At 39.4% G+C, this 17,085-nt stretch overlaps 1 protein-coding gene across 2 annotated transcripts in view; it reads right to left on the reverse strand.

Annotated features, from left to right (window-relative positions):
* MMP16 (matrix metallopeptidase 16) overlaps positions 1-17,085 on the reverse strand; it is a 287,844-nt gene that overhangs the window by 104,653 nt on the left and 166,106 nt on the right. For both annotated transcript variants that reach the window (XM_019550163.1, XM_019550171.1), the window contains exon 4: positions 2,341-2,645. In XM_019550163.1, the coding sequence (XP_019405708.1) occupies positions 2,341-2,645 (305 nt within the window). The remainder of the gene's footprint in view (positions 1-2,340; positions 2,646-17,085) is intronic.

The following is a 17,085-nucleotide window of genomic DNA, read 5'->3' on the forward strand; positions in this document are numbered from 1 at the left end:
CACTTTTTTGTCCTTACTGCATGCAACTTTCCTCTTAAAAAGCTTGAGGGCTTTTTTATAAAGGGAAATTGCACATGATTTTCATTTCAGAAGGAGTTCCCATGTGTACATTCTTATTCGGGAATAAGAGTGCCATTTCCAAGTTAGAAGTGGAGTAAACTGGCATCCAGGAAAAAGTGTTCTTATTCTTACAATGAAAGAATCTATGTGGTTTCTTTAATTCAAATTCACATTTCGCTTCAGTCCAAAATAACATTCAAGCATATGCAAGCCTAAGACTTTATAGAGTACTGAAACCAGCAGCTCAGAGAAAACACAAAGCAGTGGATGCTATGTAGTTCTTCCAGTGAAGTCTGTGTGCACAACACTGTTATTATTTAAGTACTGTAACAACAAGAATGTAAGACTACCAGCTGTGTTCATTTGTGTTGAATTGTATGAAGATTTTAACTTATAAATGAGATAAAAATATGAGCAATATAGTTCTAGAATACAGCACAGATTCTACTATACTATCAAGAATATCTTCTTCAGTCACCATGAAAGATCTTCCTTGTAACCAGTTTGTTAGTTAAGGACTTCACAATGCAGATCAATGCACTGCTGTCTCTTCGAGTATGCTACACTGAAAGAATTGCACCATAAGAATTGTTACCACATTGTGTTCATACTAATTAAGTTCAAGTCTTGCTGTGAGCACCTAAATACAAAAGTTGTTAAACAAAAATCCTATACTTTGACTTGAAAAATCCCAAGGGAAGAAAGACCTAATTATACCCAAACCCAGATTAATGGATATATACTTCAGTTTTTATTTCAATTTTTTCTGAAGACAGAATAAAAATTTCTAGGGCATTTCTCTACCCTCTCCTTGATGCTTGACAGAGATCCTATTTAAAGAGAACCAAACTCATTATCTTAATAACTTGAGGTAAATTCGAACTCAGTCCCCTTACACCAGTCCAATATACTGAAGCAATTATCTATGGCGGAGGTTGGCAATATATGGACCGTGGGCCAGATATGACCTGTGAAGCTAAAGGGCTTTGCCTGTGCCCATGCTCACACCCATTCCCAGATCAGAGAAAGCCAGTATGCAGCTGTATCTTCACCGCCAGTGCTTCTCCCTGTTTTCAGCCAGTGGGGAGCTGTGCAGGGGCTGGTCAGCTTTTAGCAGTGTTTGGCCTGCAACCAGGAGGTGGGAGTAAAGGGAAATAGGGAGGAATAGCAGCAACAGAGACACAGTTTGCAACTGCTTAGCCTTAGTGCAGTTCTCCATTGGTAGAAGCTCTGCTTGATTCCTAGCCAGGGAGTGAGGGGGCTGCAAGAAGCAGTGGTGGCACAGGTGCAGGTCCCACTTGGTAGCCCTGGCACAGGTGCAGGGAAAACCCCCTATTTTTGGTGCACCTTCAAAGCCATCCAACCCACACTGTACTGGAGCTGGGATGTTCCAGCCTGTGGCTTGTTAAAGGTTGCTTGCAGCTGATCTATGGGTATGTCTACACAATAAGTTGCTGTCACTGGAGTAACCGCAATACAGTACAGAGACACCTGAGTTACCTGTCTAGTCATGGAAGATTTGAGGTCAGCCCAGTCCTCTCTAGTACGTAACCAAAGGTAGTGTATCTTGGGTATCTCCATGCTATACTGCAGTTACTACTGTGACTACAGTGTAGACAAAGCCTACATCATTTAATGAATTAACAGCATTTAATACAATGACTGACCTTGACTAATCAGGTAGATAGTAAATGTTCTAAGCTGCTCTTGAGCCATTCAAATGATTCCAGTCAGAATGCCAGGAATGATTCAGTTGACATTGGAGATAAATTGAACTATGTCCCTGAAATAGTAAATCCAGGAGTCATATTGTAATTGCCAAGGGATCATCATAGCAAAGAAAAAAGAAAAAAAAAAGAAGCTAACCAGGCTGTTGTTCCTAGATAACTGCCATCAGAAGTGGATATTTCTCTTGACTCACTTCACCTATGCCATAATATTTCTGCTAATAAAAATTAAATTTCTCCTAAAAATAAATTAAATTTGTTATGATGGAGTTAAACAAACAATGAAGGTAGATTACTTAGTAAAGTCAATTGTTGGATGAGTTGTTCCATAGCTGTTCCATCAATGGATGGCTAAAGACAGGGAAAATATAATAAATTAACTTACACTTATAACAGTTGGATCCACCAGCTGTTGACAGCTATTAAAACTAGAATAAAGTTAGGGAAAACCCACCAGTCACCTCAATGCCCAAAGACAGCATAGAAATGTTCTCCCATTTTGGAAATTCATGATACACTTGAATTAATTTTTAAAGCTGAAATATGCTCTTACCATCGTGATTAGGATTTCCCAAGGTCCATGGCTCATCTGAGTCAAAATGAGTGTCGCCCCCAATTCCTGGCCCAGGAAAATATGCATGAGCCAAAAATCCTCCCTCCCCATCAAAGGGAGAACTGTCTCCATGAAAACCTGATGCAAAAATGATTGTAATATCCACATCTCTCTTGCCATTTTCTAATTCAATATAAGGAACTTCTTCAAATGTCAGAGGAGTTACATTCTGCCACACATCAAAGGCACGGCGAATGGCTTTACGGGTTTCGGCATCACCTACTTTTGGAGTAACGTTCTTTATGCTGAAATAAAGAAAAGGAGAAAAATTTAATCTGATAGCATGGTCAGTGGCACTGCTCACATTCATTTTACTCTGCTTGCTGTGGGCACTGACATAACTAGTGCTATTATATCCTTGGAGAATAATAGCTTTAAATAAATAGGTGAGAAATTGCTGCATTAATCTGTGCAGTCTTTTATTCTAGAACTCATTATGGGTTAGTTATTTGATTCTCAGCAGTACAGAAATCTTATTCTAAGACCATTAAAAATATTTCACAAAGAAAAACATTAAACAGTAGGATAAGTGAATTAATCTATCACTGGCTGTTTACTTCTTGGACCACAATTAAAAAATAGTTCACCCAAAGGACAGGATATCATTCTGATCAAAAGCTAAGAATGCTTCCAGTTGAATTAAATTTTAATTTCTTAGTGGGTACAATTAGCAATAGTATAACTCCATACTGTGCCCACCAACCAGCGTTTACAAGGTTTCCAAAAAAATTCCTGCAACATTCAGAACTACACAACTAATTCCTAATCAAAAACAAAGCCTTTCCATTTAATGACAGGTTATGCTGTTCTTTTATGATTTGATTAAATGTGTCATGACCTTGTGCCAAATTGTATAGCTTATTAGAATGGGAAAGTTTGAAGCATGGTATCCATTCAACAACAGTTTATTTTAACCATTTCTTTAATAGCAAAAGTTCCATCTTAATTTCCAATGCACAGAATTCCCACGCAAAAATATTTGGTAAAATGATTGTGGTTGAAAATATGTTTCAACAGAACCTTACATTTAAAATAGTAAAAAGGGACAGGGAGAGGGAGAATCAATCACTAACCAACTTGCTATCTAGCCAATTCTCATTGCCATCCTTCACACACTATTGTCTGATTTGTACCATTCATCAAATCCTTATTTTACCCCCTTTTTTGGATGTCTGTCCCAGAACTTCTGTATTTGGATATACACTGTTGATTAGAAAAAGCAGATGATTACATGTCCAGGAAAGTTTTTAGGAAAGACACTATACCAGAGTATATTAAATTATGTAAGAGTTATAAAAGTTTTCATATTGTGATGCAGGGGAACAGGAGAAAATATTTTTACAAATAAAACTGGAATAATTTGTATGTTTAGAGACTTGAAATGTGTTTGATGATCTGGTGTCGTTGTTTATATAAGTGTTCATATTTGAATTTTTGAACTAATAATGCATACATGGAGTTTAATGAAGAAGGAAATATTATATCATCTAGCTTAACCTCCACACAGTCACTTTTGTACTGAACTCAGTAACTTGTGTTTGACTAAAGTATGACTGTTTCTGGTTAATGTGCATCTTCTAGAGTAGCATCAAGTCCTGAAATGAAGACATGATAAGATGGAGAATACATCACTTTTCTTAGTAGTTTGTCCAAACAGTTAATCATATTCACCATTCAATATTTATCCTTAACTTTTAATTTGAATTTGTCCAACTTCAACTTCCTAGCGTCAGCTCTCATTGTGCCTTTCTAGGTTAGATTTGTACCCTGTCTTTTCAACCCTTGAATGCCTGGGGTCACTCTGGCTGCAGAGTGACTGCATGTGCCAACCCCAGTACAGACTAGCGAGCACAGAAGTGGCAATTAATGCTGTTACCATTTCCCCACAGGCAATGTCTAGACCTGTGGGGAGCCCTACGGGCTGGATAACAGGTCAAAAGGCTAGATCAGGTTTGCGGGCTGGAAGTTGAACTGCACTGTTGTAACCAAATTGCACATTCTAAGCCTCTCATTATATGGCATTATAGTCAGGCCTTGAAGCATTTTTGCAATTATTTTCTTTTTAAACCAGGTCCAATTTTTCAACATTTTTTTTGATATGTGGACTAAAAGTATGCAGTATTCTAATACTGGTTTCATAAATACCACAGAGAAAGAGAAAATTATTCTTTAGTTCTACCTACCACTCCTTCCACCTCCAACCATTTATTCATCTTAAGATTGCATCAGCCCTTTTTATCACAGAGTTTATTTTTTGTATTTATTTATCTGGTTTATATGCCACCCTTCCAAACAAAGGCTTGGAGTGGCTAACAGTAAGAAAATAAGATGACTTAAAAATAGGAGAATGTCAAGAGAAGCAAAAGAACTTAAAAGGGAACTAGAACACCAAGATAAAAACAGAGCCCTGAGGAAAGGTACTTTGATACCCAAAAGCTGGCCTATGGCTGTGTACACACACTCAAATAATCTGGGAGAATTTTCCCAGGTTTGTTGTTCTGGAAAATAAACTTACCCAGAGCTGCATGTACAGATATCCAAATGCTGAGACCCTAAAGAGCAAAGAGCTTTCAATGTTAATAATGTGAAGCCAGAAGGAGGTGGGGGGAGAAGGAAGGATGCTGCATATAAATCTCAGCATACTCTGTAAGCTCCCTTAGTTTGCCTGATGACAGATGAAAAATGCATAAGGCAGCCCTGATTGACTGACTCAGACTCCCCTGATCAGACTGTGTTTCCCTGTAGCACAGTCTGGGGACTGTAAAGGGAGTGTGTGCTGCTCTCTGCTGGAGCAGCAGAGTCCAGCAAGCAACATACTGTCTCTCAGGGCATGGGGGAGGGGGGCTATGGAAGGAAAGGGAGATCCTGGAGAACCATGTTCTCTTCTCAGTGAAGCCACAGCATGTACAGACATTCACTCTCCCAGAAGAAACTCTTTCAGAAGTGTTTTAAACTTAGTATTTACCAGGTTATTTTTCTCCTTGAGTGGCCATTTTTACTCTGGAAGAAAAAGCCTGACCATCTGTACGCTCATGGTTTCTCCTGGGAAAGCAGTGACTCTCCAGGGAGAAAATGTCTGTAGGAGGCCTCGATGTATACTAACCACACAGTTGGTCCAATAAAATGATATCACTCACAAGAATTCTTGCCTCTTGCATATCTCCTGAACCATCACGGTAACATCATTACCTCAATGCTACCAAGATGAAAAAGAAATCCTCTAAATAACATATCATTCTAGTTTTGTTTGGCAAGTGCCTGCCCCAGTAGGAAAGTAGCCAGGTAACAGAGTCGTTTAACATACACTATGCCATGCAACAAAGTCAAACAATTTATTATGGTTAAAGTATATCACAGGTCCAAAAACTTGACAATGATTAGACTGCTGATGGCCTGAGACCTAGCTGACTGTAGGTTCCCTGGATCCTCCTTATTCCCTTTCATAGTTTCATACTTGTAAGGGGCTGGAAGCAACCTTACAGATCATTGGTTCCAGCCCTTTGATCAACAGGGAAATGCTTATGCTGCTCTTTTTGTCAGTTTTGAAAGCCATTCCTCTTGGACAACCATATTCATTTATTTAATACAGCAATACATAGTGTTTTGTTGCTGTTGTTTGATACGTGTTATTTTCAATTTGGAATCTGTTTCAGGCACTGTAACTTTTGAATCCATGTCTACTGAATCCATGTCTTATTACTTCAGTTGTATATACCCTTCACTGTTGTGTGATTCCTACAGACAGCAAATAAGACACCTGAAGGGCTTTCATGTTGATACTGTTAGTCTGAAACATAGAGCCTTGTTCATTTTATAAAGGCTTCAGGTTTTCTCTCTCCCACCCCACAAAAATGTTATTCATCTTTCAGGGACAGGTGTTTATGTTTTAAATCCTGCAACAACTGCAGGAACATCATACTCTTTGCAGCTAGCTCTTCAAAACATACTTCACCAGGTTGTTTGGAATGGGTCAGCGTAATCAGACGTTGATATTTGCCATTGTATTTCAGCATTTTCTTTTTCTTCCTGAGCCATCATTAAAATAGCCTCCCACTGTCCTTTTCACATAACTTGTCACTGACCTTTTCATGAGACATGAACAGCCATTTTCCTAAAGTAACCTACAACTAGAGGGAACCCATCAACGATTGAGCAATGTTTGCGATGTGATCACATGAGACTTGCAATGCCCTTTCATCTTAGCGGGAGAGTATTTCCACATAATGCAATGCAGTTCTCTGCAGAGGTATCCAGACTACCTTGGTGAAGCAAGCTAGCTTGGTACTAGAAATTGTATAATCATGTTAGTGCACTGTTCTACACAATCCAATTACAGGGACAGTGTAAAAAACCTTACTAAGCTCAAGATACATAATATTAACCTCTCTCCCCCTTCTCCTTCCATCTACTACCCCACTCCCTACCTCTGAGGACTGCAAACTACAGATTAGGAAATGCTGTTCTAAAGAAACAGAATACATAGAAGGATAAAGAGGTTGAGAAATCCAGTTGAATGAGTGAAATAGTCCACTCAACAATCCATCAGAGATAATCAACTGATTCTAGATCCACACTTGATATGAAACAGTTAAGATATAATGAAATGAAAACAAGATCTAAATGTGAATAACTTGTTAAAATATTAACTTCTCCTTGCTGTTGATAGCAATCAAAGCAAAACTGAGCTGAAACACTGTTTTCTCTTCTTTCTTTTTTTTTCTGGCTTCTCCTGTCTTACCTGTACTCCTATCAAAATGAATTGATTGCCTCTGGTCAAATATACATTTCATTCTGTGCCACTATTTCCCCGGAGATGTTTTCTATCAAGTTTCTTCATTAATCTCTCACTGGTTTGGGTTAAGTCTTAGTTTAAGCTTTTTTCTGGTCTCATTTTGCTAACCCTTTGTAGCTGTAGCTTAAAATCTTTTTAATAGAAGATGTGATCATGGTTCATAGAGTTACAGTTTCAGTTGATTAAATCCAAATTAGAGGATTGTTTGTGATTTTTTTGTTTCATGATCACATTAAAAAGCAATGTAGTATTACTATATAATACAGGAACTATAATTCTCTTCCGTTTGTCTTTTCAAGGATGATATTCTTCCCATAACTCCTTAAAATGAGAAGGAAAATAACAATTAAGGTGTAGGTTTCAAGGATCCAAAGCCAAGATTAGCAAAGCATACTGCAGACATTAGTTATAAGAAAGATATTTTAAGGAGCCTAACATTCATAACTTATTAGGTCTTAATGTAGAATGTATAAAACTTAATAAAAATTTAAAATGAGATCACATATATATGTTCTAATATTTTTCCAGGATTGCTGAGGTAGGTATTTGTTAAAGTGAGAACCAGTGTTTTACAATGAAGGTAAATTTTAGCTGAAATAAGCTGACACTAAAAAAGGTATGGTAAATGGGAAACAATTTTTCTTTCTTAATTATACTGTGCAAAAGCATAGCTAATCAGCTTAATTGACTGTTAAGTATGAATCCTCTTAGAGGTATGGGAATCAGGCTATTTTTCATTGCACAAAGTTTATAATCAGCAGGGTGTCATTTAATCACCATTTATTAGGTATATTTTACCCTCTTCCTAACATGTTAGAAATAGTGAGGTATATAACAAAAGAGCTCCTATTACTAACATTTCTGTTCAGCAAAATGGACAAACATTGCTGCTACTAAATTAGATTTTGGGCAACCCACGTGTAAGGTTAAAAAGGTATGCTTAATCAGCACCTCAGAATTTATAACTACTATTCAGATTCCTATTCTGTGCATATCACTGCAGTAGTGGAAGCCAGATCTACCCTTAGTAACATCTGCAGATATCAGAATGTCAGTGATTTTATGTCATTTTCATACTAATGAAAGCCCTGACATAGATGCGATTACACCAGTGTAAAGTGTTTTTGCTGGCATAGCTTTTTCACATGAGAAGCCAGTATAAGCTATACTAGCAAAAGCATTTTTCTTTTTGCTGGCATCTACACTAGAAAGGTTTATTGGTCTATACTACATGACAGATTATCTCTTTCTTAATTGTAACAGCCAGGAAAAGGGACAAAAAGCTTCATTAATTAAACACAGAAGCTAACACAGTGCCAAGGAGTTCAAAAAAAGACTTAAAAATTCTCTTTTTTTTTGGCCTATATTAGGTATGTCTTTATTGTGCTGGCAGTAAGCCCCAGCTGGGTCAGACCTATGCAGACCCTGCACAGACATTTCATTTGCATGCTCCAATCCCAAAATACTGTGGGTGAAGTTCTCCCTGGTTGTCCCCAGTGGCCAGTTTCAGCACATCAGGGCCTTGTTACACATTACACCATGAGCTGCACAAATGTTGATCAGCTTAGTGTTAGCTTGCAATCAATTTGAGTGGCACATCTGTCGGGAGTGGCTGGGTTATACAGAACAGGAACTGGTTATGTGAATCAAGAGATAATCTTGCCCTGGAGTGGCATAATTTTGAGCTGCATAATGAGTACTTTAAAACACTTAAATGTGTTAACATGCAGACAGTTCAGGGGTTAAGGGCTCCAGGAGCCACACAAAATGAATGTGTAACAAGGGCCTCAGAGACCACTGTCTCAAGTGTACCACAGACGGATGCCTTAGAGACAGAGGTGGAAGGTTATATCCAGGAACTTCCTGGCCAGGGCATGCTTCACTGTGGTGTAGATATGCCTGTCTTCATCTTTACTATGCAGCATCTGCTTCATAATTACTGCCCGTATCCATTTAGTAGGTGAAAGTTAACAAGCAGCAGCCTATCCTCCAGCTAGCTTCCATTTACTGTGGCAGAAGAGTCAGTTACCATACTGGTATGCAGTAGTTTTGAAGTTTTTTAGGGGCTGGAAGGGACCTTACAGATCACCAGGTCCAGCCCCCCCCCCTTCATTTGGGCAGGAAAAACTGCTGGGATCACATGACCCCAGCAAGATGGGCATCAAGATGCTTTTTGAAGATCACCAGAGTGGGTGACTGTACCACCTCTGGGGAAAGCCTGTTCCAAACCCTCATTACTCAATTTGTAAAGAAGTTTCTTCTTATGTCTAGTCTGAAGAGATCTTCTGTCAGCTTGTGCCCATTATTTCTAGTCCTCCCCGAGGGGCTTTGGTGAACAGTTTCTCCCCCCGGCTCTAACTTACACTCCAATATACTTATAGGCTGCCACCAAGTCTTCTCTTCTCCAGGCTGAACAGTCACAAGTCTTTCAGTCACTCCTCCTATGACCTGCTCTCTAAGCCTCTAATCACGCGCATCGTCCTCCTTTGGATTCTCTCGAGCTTCTCTCAAATAAGCCCTCCTCCATATTTACCTTAGGACAATTTATTTGTGTGCCCATACCAGTGATTCAGAAACTTTTTAGACTCAAAGCAGTCTTTATTAGACTAAAGCCACTCCTCAAAGTGCCAGCTGTCAGTTTTCACTAATTTTTAGACTCTGGAAAAATAAGAAAGCAATTTATCTGTTCCAAAGAACTCAGAAAGATCACAACCAAAGTGCTTTTAACGCTATGGATTCCTATTTAAAAACTCTAGGATTATCTTGTAAATCATGCTTGCACACATAGCAATGTTAATATTATGTAGTAACCTGCAGCACCCATGAAAGGATCTCAAGGCACACCATGGTTGAGAATCATGGGCCTAAGCTTAAGAATCTGTTTCTGTAATAACATTACTGAATATTAATACTTAAACCAGGGAGTCAGTTTATTGTAGTTCCTTTAGTTATCACAAAATCAACTTTAGACAGCAGAACAGTTCATGGCTGTTCTCCTATGAATTGTATCTAAAACAATTAGTGTTTCTATTACAGTGGTAATTTACTGGAGCTTGTAGCTAACAAGATACGTAAGGCTAGATGTTCAAAAACTCATGGGCAAAGGAGTATTTTTGTTGTATTATTGTGCATACCCAGAACATATACATTTAGTTCAAGGGATGTAGGAGTTCTGAAATATTTGAATATCTGCTTATCTGCCCACACAATTTTTCAAAAGCTGTTATACTAGCAAACAGGCACATCCCAAGTACTCATTTACTTTCAGAGAATTTTCAAAGCTACCGGTACATATTCATGCATCTTCACAAGCTCTTAATCACTCCCTCACTAAATGGAGATATTATTGCTTAATAACATATCTCTTTACACATTTTCTATCAGTGACCATGTGCTCATTGCTACAGAGGCAGCTAAATAGCTTCAAATACTTTAGACCAGATTTTGGAGGTCTTACTCACACTCATAAATAAATTGTCCTGATGCTTTAAAGTGAGAGGTCTTCACTGGTACTGAAAAATACTTAATATTTGGTCATGAAAAGTAAGATGTTATAAGATATGGTACTACACTCTGAATGTGCCTAGAATGGTTAAAGCCTGCTATCAGGACACAAAATATTACAACTGATTACAGTTGATTATTTATAGGGAATATTACATATATTCTGAAAATCTGAATTTTAGATGTAGCATGTTTTCAATTAATTTCAGCAAAGAATCTGAAAAAGGTCAGGCCATCTATTTTAAAATTTTCCCAATTTTTATTCTTTTCATTTTCATAGGAAGAAAAGATGTTTGCATCTTGACATGTTTTCATTTTAAGCTGAAATAATATGGTCATGCCATGTGAAAACAATGCATAGTTTATTCTCATACGAGTATATAAAGCACAGAGATGATGCTGGTTCTAATTAGATTATCAATTATAAATTGATGAGTGCATCTTTTAAGTGCTCTGCTAGTTTAAAACACTTGATATTTTTCCTGAGCGCCGACTGGGCTTCATGGAACGTTTACGTTTAAGTTTTATGAAAAATCTCTTCTGCTTTTAATCCAGGGCTTTTACTTTTATTCTGTATTTTAAGGACTTTATAGCACTCTTAGTTTATATTTGCTTTTTACCCAACTTGTCATTTTGAGTCCACAGTATTTTCCAAAAACTGGATATAACATTGCTCCTTTAGTGTGGCTTATTCTAAACAGTGTGTTTAGAAAATTCAGGACCAGCTTCTCTTTCCCCATCTCCAGCTATCTGGGCAATCAAAAGAGCACCATTCTTATTTCTAATTGGCCAGACAAGAATTAACTTAGCATAGGGGAGCTAAAAAACTGGCATTAAGTCATCACATCACTTAACTGATCAGGGTAAAGTCAGATAATTCCCTTTGCTTTATTTTCCCAAGGATCTGAGTAGAGGTCAGGAACTTGATTTCTGAAGGAGAAAACAGGAACATTTGCAGGCACTGAAGCTGTATGTCAAAGTCAATGCAAAAATTTTGTGGATTTTAATAGGCTTTGGATAAACTCCTTAACCAGCTCTATCAGTCAAATCAGATCTGCCAGTTTGTCGACTGATACATGCTGCAGAATAATGAAAACTAACTTTCTCGGAAATGAAAATAGAGCCATAGAATGAATTTTAAATATCAAATTATTTGGAATTCTGTACAAAGCAGCCTTGTTCTACAAAATGGCCTTTGATGAAGATAAAAAATTGCCTTAGTGAGCATATTTCAACTATATTTGTATAAATTTATTGCTTGTTGAGTACACTTCAGAGAACTGGGAGATGTCTGACTCCTAACTGTAGCAGTAAAGATTATGAATCACATGGTTTTCCTCCTGATTATGGCAAAATATGGACTTTTCTTAAAAGAATCTACCTTGAATATTCAGTGTTACAAAGCCAACTGTTTTACTGTCATCAGTTCACAAAATTTTATCTCGTCTAAAACCAAAAATACTTTATAAAACTAAAGAGAAGTGGTTGTTTCTGAAGGGTTCATAGTTATCTTAATGTAAACTGCACATCCTGTTTCTAAAATATATATCCTTTTTAGGGTATCAAAGTGTTCACTTGGTGACTAGTTATATCACTTTATTCTGTGCTCAGTTGGGCTAAGTACAGACAGTCAATTTAGTCTTTGCAGGTTAGTGTAAGCTGCAGAAATTGAACCAATATGCAAGTGAACAGATGTTCACGTTTGATTCAGGAAATGCAGGCACATGCCTTTAGTGGCACAAGCCAGAAGCCTGGGGGCACTAGAGCACCCAGCCTGCCAGCACCAAGGCTTTCACTTCCTTTCTGCTTGAGCAGAGGGGGTGCTGTCAAGCCCCAGACCAGACCTAGCTGGAGAGTCTGCCTGGGCGGGGGCAATGTCTGTCAGGCTGAGGAGGAGTGGGTGGGTGGAGAAAATGGTCGTGGCATTAAATTCATAAGAGCTTGAACAAGAATAGTCCTTTCTCTGAAGTGAGCATGTATTGAACAGAAGGAAACAACCTTGCAGAGTCTTGATAACTGTGATCATGAACTACAAATCCCCGAAATGCCTGGAAGTAGGAAGAGGAAATGATGAGCCACCCTGCACAGTCCTGCTTCTGTGGGTCTGGACTGCAAATCCCAGAGACCTCAGGGGCAGCAGCAAGAGGAAGTGAACTCAGAGTCTATGTTGGGCTTCCTGGCTTTAACTTGAACCAGGAAGGGGTCTGAGACAGAAGTTTCATAAACTGGTTTGAAGTAAATCAGTTAAGTCTGATACTACATTCAGCCAGGTTTATCTTAAGCCAGTTCATCCAATATGAACTGGTTTATGTGCACTGAGCTTCTGTTCTGTTACAGATTTAAACCAGTTTCTGAAGACCTTAAAAGGTTTATGCGTAACTTATGTCCCTAATGCAGGTGACTAGTTACATAACTTGAGACTATCTGGAATCCTAAATAAAATCAAGATCATACCATTGGGTTCCCTCTTGCTTACTTTGGAATCAAATAACAAGTTTTCTTCCACTCTGGACCATATCTTTCGAATATACATTTATATGCCAAGTAATAGGGTCAACACTCCTCACTCTGTGGTGGACTCTTGTTTCTGTCTTGAGTAACATCCCTCTGAATGCTGAGGGCATATCTTTTAATTTGGTAAAAATACAAACAATTGTGACTACAATGTGCATTAATATTAAATATAGTACAATCAAAACCAAATGTAGTATACAAATAAGGCCATATAATCCACACAGTAACTGGATTATAAAAATCACCAATACATATATTTGCATAATTGGAGAGAGAGAGGGGAAGATAAAGCAAAATAAAATGTACAGGTAATTATTTTATCTGCAACTTAACATGCATGAGAATACTTAGTAACCTGATTCCAGCCTGATAATGAAAAACATAAGAATATTAGAAGTGTCCTCACTGGGCAGACTATAGGTCCATCTAATCCATTTTCCTGTCCCGCATAGTGGCAGAGTAGATACTTAAGAGGATAAAAAGAGCATCTCCAGGATTTTCTGTACTCTGCCCCTTTCCCATTGTAACTTCCAGCATTCAGAGGTTTAGGAAGTTCTCATTTAAAGGTGGCACCAGTATATATGATATTCAATACTCCTTCCCCTTTCAACACTACATACCAATGTCTTTTCTATAACCAGTTCCTTTTACCCACCGTATATTTTCTCTTCTAATCTTAATCTTCTCTAGCTTTCCTAGTAATTCTCCATATAGCATTATATTAAATGCTTTACTGAAGTTCAGACAGATGAGATCGTCCACCTTTGCTTAGGAAATCTATTTACCTACTGAAGAAAGCTATATGGCTAATGTGGTCTGATCTACCTTTGGTAAACCTCTGTTGCATTTTATGCCATGTTCTACTGACCTTCATATCTTTAATTTTCTTTCCTTCAAAACATGTTTTAAAGCTTTTAAAGGCCAATCAGGACTTTCCCTCCTATTTCTTAAATAAAAGTATTATATTTACTATTCTCCAGTTGGATGGAAGCAGCCCTGATTCGATGGATTTATTAAAAATAGTTCCTACCAAACTTGCAAACTTTCAGATGTTACTTCCTTTACAACGCTGGGATAAAGTTTATTTGGTCCTACCAACTTGTGAATATAAAGATATTTTAGTTGTGCTTCTATTCCCATGCCTTCAATTCCCTATTATCCATTTTACCTTTGTTTCTATGGTTCTGTACCATCCTAAAGAAAACTGAGATAAAATATTTACCTTTTGTAACATGTATAGATTATCCTTAATCTCCACCCTATCCCTACTACATAGTGTCCCCACTTCTTCTCCTGTACTTTTTTGTTATTATTTAAAAGGCTGACATGCCTTTTGCTATTTGTTTAAATATCTGTTGCAAGCTCTAACTTGGCTTGACTTTTGGCAATTCTAACTTTATCCTCATACTCTTAAAACAACACTTTCTTTCCTAGCTAGACCTTCTCCCCTTCCCCCTGCTTTAGTTATATCCTGTATGCTTAAATTCTTGACATCCTTTGTGATGTGGCTTGATATGGAGCCCCTTCCTACATTTTTTCCCACTTGTTTGGGACACAAATTCCAGTTTTAGTGCTTCAGACCTGAAGGAACACCTGGTAGATGACTTTTCTATTTTCCAAAGTTCATCAGTTTGAAATTGAGAACCTTACTTGGAGACCAGCTTTTGTTCATATTTCCATTTAATTTCATCTGAATCAACTCGTGGCCATTCAATCCAATGTTGTATTTTTATGGTCTGCCCTTCCAGGGTTGCCTTCGGTAGCTCATAATATCATTATATATCCAGAAAAGTCTAAATAGTAGCTCGTTTTGTTGGTTAAGAGATTTGCCAGCTATCGTATCCAAGAATATCTGTATCCTATTACTATTAGTAATGCTTATTTTCAGACCTATATTTCAGAAGTCAGTCATCCAGGCAACATTTATCCCTACAAGTAGTGTTGAGTAATCTCTATACACATCTCATCCTACCCCATGGCCTTATGGCAGACACCAAGAACTATCCTAGCAGGACATTTTTAGTATAGTCCCCTGAAGTGACTTTGACCTAAACCTAACCATATTTTATTCTCCCCATGGTATCTCTTCTCTTTTCTTTTCTCTCACAATCTTAGCATACAGGGTTCTTTCACTACCTTCACATGTATCTTTTCTGAGACGTACATATTTACGTCTCTCCTGTCTTCTTCCGGTTGGCTGATCTCCTAAGGCGAGCTTTAAACTAGCATCGCCGGGGGAGGGGGCTGCAGGAAGATGAAGAGACACCACCTGAGCAAGACAGGTGACAAATGCAAGGAGTGCCCAGGTAAGAAACAGGGGTCCAGACAGTCTCCCAAATCCAGGGGTGGTACAAGCAGATAGGCAGGGCCTTAAATGCCTATATACCCAATGCTCGTAGTATGGGGAATAAGCAGGAGGAACTTGCCCTCAGAATAGCCAGTTCAGACCCACACATAATAGGGTTAACAGAAACTTGGTGGGATTCATCCCACAACTGGGCAGTTAGCATTAGGGTCTATAGGTTTTACAGGCGGGATAGAGAAGGAAGGAGAGGTGGGGGTGTGGCGCTCTATTTCAAGGAGCAGAACATACCCTCTGCCAGCAAGCTGAAGTGCTCTGGGTCAAGATACAAGGGGGCCATGGGGAGAGGGATTTAATGGTGGGGGTCCACTACAGATCACCCAACCAAGGGGAGGAGCTGGACCGGGAATTTTCGGGCCAGCTTGCAGAGGCACTTAAGGCCAGGGATGTAGTTGTCATGGGTGACTTCAATTATCCGGACATCTGCTGGGAGGAACAGTCAGCCAGGTCGGACCATTCCAGGAGGTTCCTGGCAGAGATACAGGACCTCCACTTAATTCGGGAGGTGCACAGTCCCACCAGAGGAAATGCCCTGTTGGACCTGGTCCTGGACACAGGCAATGACCAGGTAAGGGGCCTCCAGGTCCTTTACCACCTGGCTGATAGCGATCATTGCTTGCTGGAATTTACCATCCAGCACAGGTTGTAAAGGGCCAGCAGCAAGGCAGTAGCTCTAGACTTCAAGAGGGCCAACTTCAACGAGTTGAGGAGATTAGTGGGAGAGGTACTGGGGTTCTCAAGGGCAGGGGAACTCAGTGCCCAAGATGAGTGGTTGTTCCTGAAGGAGACGATACTCAGGGCCCAAGGGGTGACCATTCCAACAAGAAGTAAGGGGGGCAGGAGTGCCCAAAAGCCCCCCTGGCTCACCAAAGGCATCCAGGAATGCCTTATTGCCAAAAAGGCAGCATACACCCAGTAGAAGGGGGGTACTATCTCCAAAGAGGAGTATACCTCCTCTGCTCAGGCCTGTAGGGGGGATGTCACGAAAGCTAAGGTGGACACAGAGCTAGGACTAGCATCCAAAATCAAAGATAACCAAAAGTCCTTTTTCAATTATATAGGGAGGATGAAGATAGCACCGGCAAATGTGGGGCCCCTGCAAGATCCTCTGAGCAATCTGGTGCTTGCACCAGAGGATAAAGCAGACCTCTTTAACCAATTCTTCACCTCTGTTTTTCTTGGGCAGGGACCAGGACTTTCCCACTGTGATGCAAGACGGACTTGGCGGGAATGCCTCCAGACCTCAGGTTGGGGAGGACCAAGTTAGAGAGCTTCTGGAGGGGCTGGACATGTTCAGATCAGTGGGTCCAGATGCTCTCCACCCCAGGGTGTCGAGGGAGCTAGCAGGGGTTATTGCAGGGCCCTTGGCATGGCTTTATGAGTGCTCGTGGTGCTCGGGCCAGGTGCCGGATGATTGGAAGGTAGCCAGCGTGGTCCCCATGTTTAAAAAAGGGAGGAAGGAGGACCCAGGCAACTACAGGCCAGTCAGTCTTACCTCAATCCTAGGGAAACT

This window comes from Crocodylus porosus, unplaced genomic scaffold (assembly GCF_001723895.1).
Source record: "Crocodylus porosus isolate Cpor-Errol unplaced genomic scaffold, CroPor_comp1, whole genome shotgun sequence".
In the NCBI taxonomy this organism is placed as follows: domain Eukaryota; kingdom Metazoa; phylum Chordata; order Crocodylia; family Crocodylidae; genus Crocodylus; species Crocodylus porosus.